The sequence below is a fragment of the Dendropsophus ebraccatus genome, chromosome 2 (genome assembly GCF_027789765.1).
Source record: "Dendropsophus ebraccatus isolate aDenEbr1 chromosome 2, aDenEbr1.pat, whole genome shotgun sequence".
In the NCBI taxonomy this organism is placed as follows: Eukaryota; Metazoa; Chordata; class Amphibia; order Anura; family Hylidae; genus Dendropsophus; species Dendropsophus ebraccatus.
In genome coordinates, this window is record NC_091455.1 from 55,557,460 (window position 1) to 55,570,719 (window position 13,260).

The 13,260-nt window shown below is 37.2% G+C and overlaps 1 protein-coding gene and 1 non-coding gene across 5 annotated transcripts in view; both read left to right on the forward strand.

Annotated features, from left to right (window-relative positions):
- PLAG1 (PLAG1 zinc finger) overlaps positions 1-5,108 on the forward strand; it is a 54,929-nt gene extending 49,821 nt beyond the window's left edge. For all 4 annotated transcript variants that reach the window (XM_069957555.1, XM_069957556.1, XM_069957558.1 and 1 more), the window contains one exon: positions 3,684-5,108. In XM_069957555.1, coding sequence (XP_069813656.1) covers positions 3,684-4,941 — 1,258 coding nt within the window. In that variant the 3' untranslated portion in view covers positions 4,942-5,108. The remainder of the gene's footprint in view (positions 1-3,683) is intronic.
- A 7,730-nt stretch (positions 5,109-12,838) lies between these two features.
- Positions 12,839-13,029, forward strand: LOC138784975 (U2 spliceosomal RNA). Its single transcript, XR_011361996.1, has one exon. It is a non-coding gene; the product is annotated as a U2 spliceosomal RNA (small nuclear RNA).
- The last annotated feature ends 231 nt before the right edge of the window (positions 13,030-13,260 follow it).

The window sequence follows — 13,260 nt, forward strand, 5'->3', positions numbered from 1 at the left end:
GCCCTCCCCCATAGTCTCATATAGTAGCCATCCCTCCCCAATAATCTCATAGTACCCAGTCCTTCCCCATAGTCTCATATAGTAGCCAGCCCTACCCAGTAATCTCATTTAGTAGCCAGCCCTCCCCAATAGTCTTATACAGTAGCCAGCCCTCCCCCATAGTCTCATATAGTAGCCATCCCTCCCCAATAATCTCATATAGTACCCAGTCCTTCCCCAATAATCTCATATAGTACCCAGTCCTTCCCCATAGTCTCATGTAGTAGCCAGCCCTCCCCAGTAATCTCATATAGTAGCCAGCCCTCCTCAATAGTCTCATATAGTAGCCAGTCCTCCCGAATAGTCTCATATAGTAGCCAGCCCTCCCCAATAGTCTCTTATATAGTAGCCAGCCCTCCCCATAGTCTCATATAGTAGCCATGGGGGGCCAGATGTAATTCAAACTCTGAATTGCCTAGCGGGCCAAAAATAATGGCCCCACGGGCCAGAGTTTGACATGACTGTACTAGAATAACATGCATGGAATTAACACATTGCATATATATATTGTGTACCCACCCTCACTGGTGTAGCTATAAAAAGTTTAGTGGTAGCTGATTAATCTGTGTCCAGAGTCCCTAAAGGGCCCTTTGCCACATAAAAAAATGAAAATATTTTAAATGAACATGTTATATCAGGGGGGATTGTTCTGTTAAAAAATTTTTATATCAACAAAACACAGTACCAGAATGAATCAGAGTTTGGGGTGGGGGGGCACCTAATACTATTTGCAGAACTGAAGTTTTGAAGGCCAGAATTTTTCCTTTTGCACATTTGCAGCTTTTATTGTTATATAGTACCAGATGAATGTTTGAACACACCTTTTCATTCCATGTGGGGATTTTTTTGGATGTTTTTCACATGTAGATTCATGTTGAAGGCATGAAAACGGAAAAAAAAAACAGACTTAAATAAGTAGTAAACAAAAAGCATAAAACTAGCATATGTTTTATAGATTCTTCAAAGTAGCCCCCTTGTGCTTTAATGGAAGCTTTGCACACTCTTGGCATTCTCTGTCAACTTTGTGAGTAGTCACCTGGGGTGGTTTTTCAGTCTTTAATGAGTTTCTGAAGGTGCTGAGCACTTGTTGACTGTGCCCCCCTTCCCTCACTTTGTGGTCCAATTTGTCTCAAACCATCTCAATAAATTAAGGTCAGACTTTATCACACTCCTTCTTTTTTTTCTTTTTTTTTCAAAACCTGGCAGCATCTCTATGCCTCTGTTAACACTGTAGGTTGCAAGCTGCATGTGGCTTGAGTACAGACAAAAAAAGTGCAACAGCAACATACAGGTGCAATTGCTTACTGTATATACTGCCCCCAGCATGCACACAAAACCTGCCCTATAGATATTAAAAAATAAGGATCTTAGCAAGGTGTTTGATCAAACAGAGTGTACCATGTCACCACGTTAAGGTGTCCTTAGAGAAATCGTCCCTACTCTAGCATTCTCACACTAGCAATGGCCTCTCCTGGGCTAAATAAGCCTACAACTGGGCAGATAGGATCCAAATCTCTATTTATAGCACTCACAAGACACAGGTGGAGTGCCATTGCTAGTGTGAGAATGCTGGAGTAGGACCATGACTCTCATGTCTCTGAGGACACTTTAACGTGGTGACATGGTACACTCTGATCAAATAGTTTACTGAGATCCTTATCTTTTAATATCTATACAGCAGATTTTTATTGTGTGTACATTGGGGGGGGGGAGTAGGGAGTATGTACGGTAAGCAATTGCACCTGTAGTTTGTTGTTGCACTTTGTTTTTTAACTGTTTTTTTTTTTTGGCAGTATGCCCTTTCATAGCCTGAAGGTGTGTTTGGAGTCATTGTCCTGATGGCCCCAATAAGCACAGACCAACACGTTTCCATGTTGCTTTAGAATGCTATGTTATACAATCTGTGTAAGTGTGCCTTGAATTTTAAATAAATCCCCAACAGGGTCACCAGTAAAGCACCCCACTCCATGCCTTATAGTGAGAACAACGCATGTTGAAACCATCTGCTCACCTTAACTGCATCTCACAAGGACATTAGACTTAATGACCTATACATGTACATCATGGGACCTTAAGACCAGTGGCTCCATGTAGCGAGCTCAGAAGTGTAAGTAATCTACTGATTCCTTGTAGTAGCCCCCTCCCCGAATAAAAGTTTAAATCACCCCTTTCTTATTTTACAAATAAAACATGTAAAAATAAATATAATATTATAATAATAAATATTTTGTATTGTCCTTTAGGTCATACTGTATCCACCCCCCCCCCCCCCCCAAATGCTGGTACCATCCGTTTGATGAGAGTAAGTCCTTCCCGCCCTCCTTATTATTTGGAACATACCTGGCAGGATTTCTCCTATTTATTGCTTGTCCATACAGTGTACATGTGCCGCTTCAGATAGTTAAGGCACATGTATACTGTTTACACAAGTGATGAATAGAAGAAATCCTGTCTGGCACGTTTCTAATGATGGGGAGGGCGGGAAGGAAAAAGAGAGGCATCGCAGGCCTAGGGTACAGACACTTCTTCTTTTTTTTTTATTTTTGCAAACATTGTTTTGAAATTTTTGCCATTTTGACAAGATGAGAATAAAGTACAAGAATATTCACAGTACCATAGTTAATAATGAAAATATGCAAATGAATCATAAAAGAATAAGCAACATTTCAGCATGTGAAGAATAAATAAGATTGTCCATAAATAGAGTCCGAAACAAGAGTCCACTTGAGATGTAGGACCATTGTCCGTAGATGTAGAATTGCCGCGAAATATGGCTAAAATAGTATGGAAAGTATGCCATATATAAGATGAAATAAGCAATAATGAAAATTAGAACAATATATCACATAAAACATATAAGAAAAATGACAAACAGAGACAAAAAAAAGAAAAAAAAAAACACAGATCATGCGACCAGCCCGTCACCTCCCCTAACTAAAGTCAGAAAAAGGAGCCAAGGTAATATATATTTTTCAAAGCAGTTTTCAAAGCAGTGAATCAGGAATTCTAAGTTTATCTAATGTACCAGCAGTATCGGCTTGTAAGTACCATTTCGTGGTCTTAAAAGCGGACATGAAAATATAGATTTCAGAGGGAGACATAATCTCAGGTATTACCGGGTACAGACACTTTAGGCTACGCCACATTGACTCAGCTACTGGAAGGACTTTCTCACATGAAACCAATGGTACCAGCATTTTAGGGGAGTAGGTTGGTGAATACTCTGCTTGAAATCCACTCTTTTAGAAGATAAAATATAAACATATTCTGGCACAACACTTTTTGTTTACTACTTTACTCAGGATGATTTCCTCTGGTAGGCTCAAGATACCCCAGTCCGACACTGTATGTGTGTGTGTATATATATATGTATGTGTATATATATATATATATATATATATATATATATATATATATATATAATTACAATGTAGAAAAAAAAACCATGGAATGAAAAGGAGTGTACAAACTCTTGACTAGTACTGTACATTTGACAGCATTTCATTGCATATTTTATTTATAATTGTTCTCAAACCAAAAAACTAGGTGTGAAATGCTAATATACTGCTCTGAAACTATTTAGTTTCTTTTTTTCTTTTTCTTAGTTCTAGTTGTTTTACTTGTTTTTTTTTCTGTTTTTAAAGGCATATGGCTACACATTCTCCAGAGAAAACCCACAAGTGTAATTATTGTGAGAAAATGTTTCACCGGAAAGATCATCTTAAAAATCACCTTCATACGCACGATCCCAATAAAGAAGCCTTTAAGTGCGAAGAATGTGGAAAGAACTACAATACCAAGCTGGGGTTTAAACGTCACTTGGCCTTGCACGCTGCTACAAGTGGAGACCTCACGTGTAAAGTATGCTTGCAGACTTTTGAAAGCACAGTGGTGCTGCTAGAGCACCTAAAGACCCATGCAGGCAAATCTTCCAGTGGTGTTAAAGAAAAAAAACACCAATGCGAGCATTGTGATCGTCGCTTTTACACCCGTAAAGACGTCCGCAGACACATGGTAGTGCACACTGGGAGAAAAGACTTCCTTTGTCAATATTGTGCACAGAGGTTTGGGCGTAAGGATCATCTAACCCGTCATATGAAGAAAAGTCACAATCAAGAACTGCTGAAAGTGAAAACGGAACCTATGGATCTGTTGGATCATTTCACCTGCAGTGTTCCTATAAAAGATGAGCTGCTTCCCGTGATGTCTTTATCTTCCAATGAGCTGACATCAAAGCCATTTACAAACAGTTTGCAGTTGAACCTCTATAACACGCAAATTCAGTCCATGCAGAGTTCAGCAACAACACACCAAATGGTCGCTCCACCATTATCTTTGGGCATGCCATGCCCCATAGATATGGATCCTGTCCATCCTTCTCACCAGCTTTCGCTGAAATACCCACTTAATTCTACCTCATATGCAGTTTCAATGCCTGATAAGGAACAACCATTGAAAGTGGAGATTGAAAGTTACCTTATGGAATTGCAAAGTGGCATGACGCCCTCCTCCCAGGAGTCTCCGTCATCTTCATCTAAGTTAGGCTTGGATCCTCAAGTAGGGCCATTAGATGACAGTGCTGATGGAGTATCCCTCTCTAAAAGCTCTGTTTCCATTAGCGAACCTCTCAACGCATCTTCATTGGACTTTAACCAGTTGTTTAATTTCATACCAGCCAATGGTCCCCCGTACAGTACACCTGTATCAGTTGGGAGTTTATGCATGGGCTACTCTCAAGAGGAGGCCAGTTCATCCATGGCACAGCTCCCCCCACAACCACAGGATCCTCAAGACCCTAGCAATAATATATGTTTTGGTTCTTTACACTCACTATCCTCTGCTTTTACAAGCAACCTAAATACAACCACGACATTGCCACGATTTCATCAAGCTTTCCAGTAGGATTGAATACAATGGATTGCTTTAGATAGTTGTTTTTTAATCTTAGTGCCAATGAAAAGGCTTTCAAAACACCTCTCGTAGTCTATTCATTAACAATCTTGTTAAGCCAGTACATTTGTTAGCTTTTCACCTTTTTACAAGTGTCTTAATTGTTTACTTTGATATTAGATGCCTTACTATATGCGGTTGTATACTGCCAGCTGTGTCTTGTTTAAAAAAATTTTTGTTTCTACCTGTAGAAATAGATCTTCTATGGCTCAGCTTCCTATGAAATAATTCACAGCAGTCAAATTTCACTTAAAGAAGAACCGGTGGCTGAAATACTCGCCCAAATTTTGATGGTTTTATGTGAAAACATAACGTACGTTACTGTCAACAGTGATGGGTCAGTTCTATTTCTTATTCATTGGCAACATGTAGGTCATGTAATGTGACCTATGTGCACCTGCCTGTGTCCGACTGGCAAGCAACTTCAGTATTATGCAATACAATCGTTTGTAAAATGTTGGTTGCACTTTTGCATGAACCAGAATTGAAAATTCATTGTAAAAAAAAAATCATCACCCCAATGGTCGGCATTTAAGTTGCTGTGTGCTTTTTTTTTTTTTTTTTTTTTTAATACCATTTCTTGCCCGAAGATTGTATGGAAATGCCTCAACCTGTAGTATTTGACTACTACACATGTGCCTTCAATAAGCCAGTGTCCTTTATATCTATATATGTTATTTTATGCGACTTATTTTATGCGACTATCTGTTTGAATGGTTCCGTATTGCCGTTCAGCAGATACACGCTGCCAGCACTTGCAAATATATGTACTTGGTTAGGGGTTTTTTTTATTACCAAGATTTCAAATCCGGACTCTTTGGAGTTGCGTAAAAGCATATTGCTTACACCACTTTGCTTGGTAACCGTTGTATCTTGCCCCATCAACATGCTCTGCTATCTGTTAGGCATTAGGAAGAAAAACAGAGTCTATAGCTGAAGAGTATGGTTAATATATATAAATATATATAAAAAAAATAAATTAGTTATAATAATGCGTACCAGATGAAATGTGGCAGGGCATAAATATAAACATTATGGGAATTTAAAAGTTTCCATTTTATTTTCTTAGTAAGACTTTTTAGCTATTTTTGTGTTCCTGTAACTTGTAAATATTCATTGTATGTCTAACAGTATTTTCGTTTAAAGGCATTATATAGTAGGAATAGTATTTTTAAAATGCAAACTGCTTTTGTGTTTCAGAGTTAAAACATGAAAAAAAAAACACAAAAAGAAGAAATCTGTGCTTATGGATTGCACACACGGCTCTGATTTAATACTTCATCCTATAGTTTCTATGAAACAAATGAATGGCTTTCATTGAGCATGTAGTGTTCAACGTTGCCTTTTTTTTCTTAAAGTAACAATAAAATACAGAAGGGAATATATGAAATATTTGGTAGGAACCATTTTGCGGGAGGGTTTATTTTTTTATCGTTCTTGTGGTAATACGTGCTTATCACCTTTTGCTCATATTTTCATTTCTACATACTATACATTGACTTTTTTTTGTTGTTTAAAATTAACAGTTTTTGTGTGTGTGTGGGGGGGGTTCCGGGTTTTTTTTTTCACAAGATGGTTTATATCACAACTATTTCTGAATTTCAGACTTTTTATTCCCATATATTTTTAATCAAATAATTTGGCAATTCTCATAAAGATCTGAAAAGTATACTTCTCGATTATTGGTATTTTATGCCACCTTTTATGTAGGCTAAATCTGAATATTGCCACATCTCTCACATCATGGCCTTATATTGGATTTTGGAGGGTAAATAAAGTGCCATATATTTATATTATAATAGTATACAATGTCTCAGTTACTATTTGGCTATAGAACTTTTTAAATATTTGTATGTGTGTATATATATATATATATATATATATATATATATATAACTTGCGCCAATGCCCTTAAAGGAATAAATAGCCAAATTTAGCATTTTATTCTAAGAATTTTTTTTTTACTTTCAATGAATTGTATTCCATTCAAAACAAAAAAAGACAATATGCTGAACCTTAATAGGTCATCATGGCTTCAATGGGCTATAAAGTAACAGTTGTCTTACCCTGAACGTGAAACATATAAGCAATTCATTTCTTTTATGCCTTAATAATCAGCCCCGCTTTGTGCACCATACACTTATTTCTATCTTCCAATACCTATTGGCCACTTTTTACTTTCTTTTTTTTTTTTTTTTTAGTAGCGGACATGCATTCTCTAATACCCAGAGGAGCACTGGATGAGTCCATTACTGAAAGGGTTAATGTTTTATTTCTAGAAACATGCCGTTTAAAGTGTCACTCCAATGTTACTCTTCCACCCGAACCTCAGACTGGGCATGGAGAGTTGTGGCTTTACACTGGGTGGTCGGGTTGGAAAAGCGTCTGTACATCACCCAACGAGTATCATGCACTGGTAATTAGAATTGAGCTTTTTGCATGGTGCTTCCTGGGTGTCTTACAATGGTTTTGGCAACCTTACAGCTGTATCTCTCCTCGCCCAAAGATTGGGCGGCAGACCATCAATGGAGGCATACTTTAAGTTTCACATTTTCTTCTATGCTTGGTACATTCTGTATGTTTGTTGCATGTCCAACCTCTAATTTGTGGATTACAATGACTTAGTTTTAGCCAGTACTTACTTTTTTATTTTTTTGGGCGTCAACATATGCTGACTGATACATGAGCCAGAGCTGTTTGCATTGAGAATATGAATGTTAAGAAGACCTAATTTCAGGATCATTTACTAGTTAGCTTGATGTGTGTCATAAGCCAATATTTTGTAAAGAAAAAAAAAGAAAAAAAAATTAAGCTTGGTTGACCTCTATGTTACACATATTTTGAGATATAGCACTTTTTGGGAAAATTTGAAAAAAAAGCTAAAAACATTGAAACCTTTTATGGAGAAAATTAAGGTAATGCTTTTTATTATAGACTCTTTCTTAATAATTTGTGTTCATTTTTCCATTAGATGAAAAGTATGTAGGATTTAGTAATAATGCTTTGTGTACAAAATGATAAACCCTAGTTTTGAACAGGTACAACTTTATTTACAGTGTTTTGCTTATCAGTTTGCTATATTGCACAAACCAATGTCTCTATCTGTTTTCGTTGTTTTATTTTTATTTTTTTTCTGCTGCCAGAGATACTTGTAGAGTATTGCAGAATTTCACAGTGGATTCCAATCGCACAAGTGTCGTCGCTACTTTCGGTGGTTACTGAGTAGGTTTACACATTTCAAGACACGCTGCCTTCTTCATCAGCCAGAGTACAATAAAAACAGGCACGCACAAGAGATTTTTGAATGTAGTAATATCTTGGATCAATAGCACTCATCAGATTGTTCCCATTGCCTGTTGTGGCCCAGTTGCTGCTGTACTACATCCCCAGCTGGGCCCTTTTTCCTCTACAGTTTAGTATTTGCCCACCTCTTACAATAAAAACTTGGATAGGTCATCATTCCCATTTATTAAAATGGGTTGTCCCAAAAATCATTATCATACAAAATAAAATATTGACAGTGTTTCTAGCATATAAAAAATAGATTTAAAAAAAATTATTCCCCCCCCCCACACACACACACATTTATAACCTCCTGTTGGTGCTGTCACAAATCTGTGCTGCTAGGAACAAGTTCTGAGAAAAATCAGCCTCCTTCCCCTTCTGGCAGCTGACTCAATAGTCTCTTCTACCTTTCCCTGCATATTGGTATTGTAGGATGCAGATTAATGAAGGTATATATTGTGTGACATCCACAGTATGCACTCCCTTAAAAACATAGGGTCACTATGCAGAGACCCAGCTGTGGGGGACAGTGACTGAGCATGTGTGTCCACCGGTATTTAGCTTATTAGGTGGACGAGCACATTGCTATGCACTTTGAATAACAGTTGGCGCCATACTATGTGAGTAAATGGCATATGACATTTAATGGTGTGATAGCTCTTTTTTTTATGTACTGCCACTTAATCATAGTGATAAATTTTATAAATCCAGTAAAGTGAACTGTTTAATTCTGTATACTAATAAGCACCTGGACTGTGTAATACAATGGCCCTGTTTGGGCAGATGTCTTTAGATTGGGCGATCCCATACTTTTACCTTTGAGGAATTACAGGCACTTAATCCTTTCCCTTCTAATAAGGCTATTCATTGCAAGGGATTTTCTCCTCACTCATTGGAAAACCTTCCAACCTTGACATTTTCAGGTGCTTCTGATCATCAGAAGAAATCTTTCCCCTTTACATTGTCTTTGTGGCTAGCATTATATAGATTGCATTTATATGCTTTTTGTTCTATTAGTGCAATCATATGCTTTGTGCCCAAAATGCCCCCCCCCCCCCCCCACAACCCAACACAATACAAAAGCATAAATGCACACGTAATTGTTACCTGCCAGATGGGTATTTTGCCAGTTGGTATTTCCCCAAGCTTTCTCATACACATGCATGTATCATATGCCATTGGAGAGTCCGGCTACAATCATAAATATTAGATTTGTGGGGGCAACCACTGATGTCAAGTTGCCAATACACCTTTAGGCTGGGTTCACACTACGTATATTTCAGTCAGTATTGTGGTCCTCATATTGCAACCAAAACCAGGAGTGGATTAAAAACACAGAAAGACTCTGTCCACACAATGTTGAAATTGAGTGGATGGCCGCCATTTAATGGCAAATATTTGCTGTTATTTTAACAACGACTGTTATATTGAAATAATGGCCGTTATTTACTGTTATATGGCGGCCATCCACTCAATTTCACCATTGTGTGGACAGATCCTTTCTGTGTTTTTAATCCACTCCTGGTTTTAATTGCAATATGAGGACCACAATACTGACTGAAATATACTGACTGAAATATACGTAGTGTGAACCCAGCCCCAATAACATTCATTTGGCCAACAGCATTGGCAAGGATGAACAATCACATGTTTTTTAATGGAGAGGAGTAAGCCTCTGCCGGACAGGTCAGGTGATGGCTTCTCTCCAGACATGCCCCAATACTATTTTTCAGGGGAGAGTCATCAGGTCCCCATACACTTTAGGCAGTTGGCCAGTCCTTTTCACTAAATGTTATAAGAGACTTTTTAGGCTCTTCTACCTGTGATGATAGCTAATAGCGGGCCCCTTCACAATAGACACATTATTAGAGAACCTGAAAAGAGGCTGGGGTTGTCCAAACCAAAAAATCCTGTTTTAAAGCAAAATCTTATATATTCCAATGTCCCCCTTTTATATATATGTTTCTAGATTATTGCACATGTGGGTAGACGCTCAATAACCCCTGCCTACTATCCCTTAGCCCTACCGAGGTATGCACTTATTTTTAGTGTGCTGTATTAAAAATTAAAAAAAGAAACTGAATGCTGAAATTTCTGTACAGAATGATTTTCTCTGTACATAGGTTGTAACCTGTATGCCATAATGCATGTAAAAACTTTTTGGGTCATTTAAGAGTGCAACATCACCTTAAAAAGTAGTACCAACTTTTTTTTTTTTTTCTTCTTAAAGCTACATTTTTCCACTTTACCCTATGCCCCAAGCCGAGGGGCTAGCATATATTAATGCATTAAACCCTACATATTAGGAAATCACCAATCCAATACTTTTCTTGTCTATTGGTACGTACATTTTTCCTATTGACGAGCACCAGGCAAAGGGCAAACTGCATATGGTGGCCTTTAAAAAGCTGTTGTTGGTTTTTTTCTTTCCTAGGTCGAAGGCAATGTGTCTTGATGTTTTCTTGCCATGGAAGTGACTGTACTGTTACTAATCATGTGTAAACGCTTATCAGTAAAAGCTACAGTGGTACAATCCAACCAGAATGAATGTCTATCTTCTCAAAAACACTCCTGCAATATTGTTCTATTGGATCATCATGCTGCTAATGTAACTAGGGAAACCGTTCTTTAATGGTGCTACAAACCTTCCTGTCACTTACAGATGTATTTTTACCATAGAAAAAGGACTATTTTATTATAGCAATAGTTGTATGATATATTTTTATACTGTGATCTAGTTTACCCTTTTATTGAACTTTGTAAAACACCACAGCGTATTAATATGCACTTGCAGAATTTAAAAAAAGCAAAAAAATACAAAATAAAAGCGGCGAATGTGCTGATTTTTATATATATATATATATATATATATATATATATATATATATATATATATATATAATATTTTTTTTTTTTTTTTTTTTTTTTTTTTTTTCCCATCAAACACGCCAGATTTTTGTTCATTTAAATAAAAAAAATATATATATATACAATGAATGAAATGGATGTAATGTATAGTGTAGAGTGAAGATCGCACTGTATATTAGGAATTTCCATTTACATTTCTGTATTACTGTTAAAAAAAAAAAAAATAATAATTTTCGGGACATACAAATCTCTTCTGACTTCTTGATGAAATTATATTTTCTATCAGTGGGAAAAAAAAAACACGTTTTGGATTTACAAGTGCTGAAATAAATTTTAGTTTATACAATAAAAGGTTTTAAAAGTCAAAGTGGAAGAAATTGCATTCCAGACTGAATTTTATTGTATCTTGCATTTAAAAAAAAAAAAAAAGAATTATCAAGAGATATGGGAATTTGTGTTGCTTATCATGTAAATGTACTTACAATGTATTCACAAACTACTGTTGTATTTGTATAAATATAGACAAAAAGATTGCATATATATTTTTGTGTATAAGCTCTGTAAAATAGCAATCACAATACGAAGCTGCAGCAGGTTGTCATGTTGAGCATTTACATCCAAAGAGACAGACTATTTATTGTCCAGATTCTCTGATACTAAAAGATACCTTGCTGCTATATTAAACAATAGAGCTGCAGCTTCTCGAGGCCTACAGTGTTTGCTGTACAAAATATGTGAACTCCACAAAATCAATAAAATTGCAGAATGGTTTAGATAACATATATACACGTACTTGGCTGTTTAATTTGTGTATGTGTGGTGGATGTCTTTTAGTTATTGTTAACACTAGCACCATGGCTTCCATATATGATGCTGGCAATAGATTGTATACAGCGGAACAGATGCTCAGATAATGGACCTAAAGGTCAGGTGCACGCCCACCACTGACTTTTGGATCTTTTTCTAAATGATTCCCCCCTTTGACTTAAATAGAGGGGTCTTTTGGGGTTCTGTCATTTTTGACTACAATACTATTGCATGCCATGCTATAGCTGCTGTCAAAAGTGGAAGTCCCAAAGAATTGTGTGCATTTTCGGGTAATCACAATATTAATTTCTTTGTATATAGCACCATGTTATTCTGCAGTTCTTCCCAGTACTTAAATGTTACACACATTGGTCCCTGTCTCCAATGGGCTCAAAATGTAAATAAATATACACACAATAATGCACAGGCAGGTTCTGTCAGTGCAATAGACTGTTAAAAGAAATTTGTCAGCTCTGTTCCTGCAGAGCTGGGAAATAAAACCAATGATATCTGTCTCCCAGCTGATGGTTGTTTGCAGAGTTACAAAATCATGTTTTTCTTCCAAGCTCAAGTGTGGTAGAGGCTGGGCTGAGCTGTGTGATGCACACCTCCTCCCTCCCCCACTGCTCTGTATGATTTAATGTTATTTAAGCACTGAGCCTTATACATGTTCTCCCACTTTTCATCCAACTTAATGTTTGACCACCTACAATCTGGCTTCCATCCCCAATATTCCATAGAAACTGCCCTAACTAAAGTGGTTTATGATCTGTTAACTACCAAAGACTCACGCCAATACTCTTTGCTCCTTCTGCTTGACCTATCCTCTGACTTTGACACAGTTGACCATTCCCTCTTCCCTCAATAGCCTTCAAAGGCAACTTAAAGCATCACTTCTCTGCTTTTGACGAAGATCAAGTGTAGTATCTGTTCTTATCAGTTTGATATCTGATGCGTTTCCTGTCTGGGCGACCATATATTGGATAGATTTTTGGAACAGAGAGATGGAAAAGGAGCTTGCTCTGTCCTCTCCAGCCAATGACCCGGAATTGCAGTGCTTCCAGGTTCAGTGCACAAAAAAAGCTACTTGAAACCCCCCACATGTTTTCAGAATAATATGCAACATACAGTAAGGGCCCTATTACACTGGACTATTATCGTTCAGATTATCGTTAAATCGTTCGAATCGAACGAGAAATCGTTGATCGCTTTATAAGACCTGGACCTATTTTTTATCGTTGCTCGTTCGCAAAACTTTCGCAAATAGTTGCAAATCGCATTGAATAAGACGTTGTTCGCAGTAGATATGAA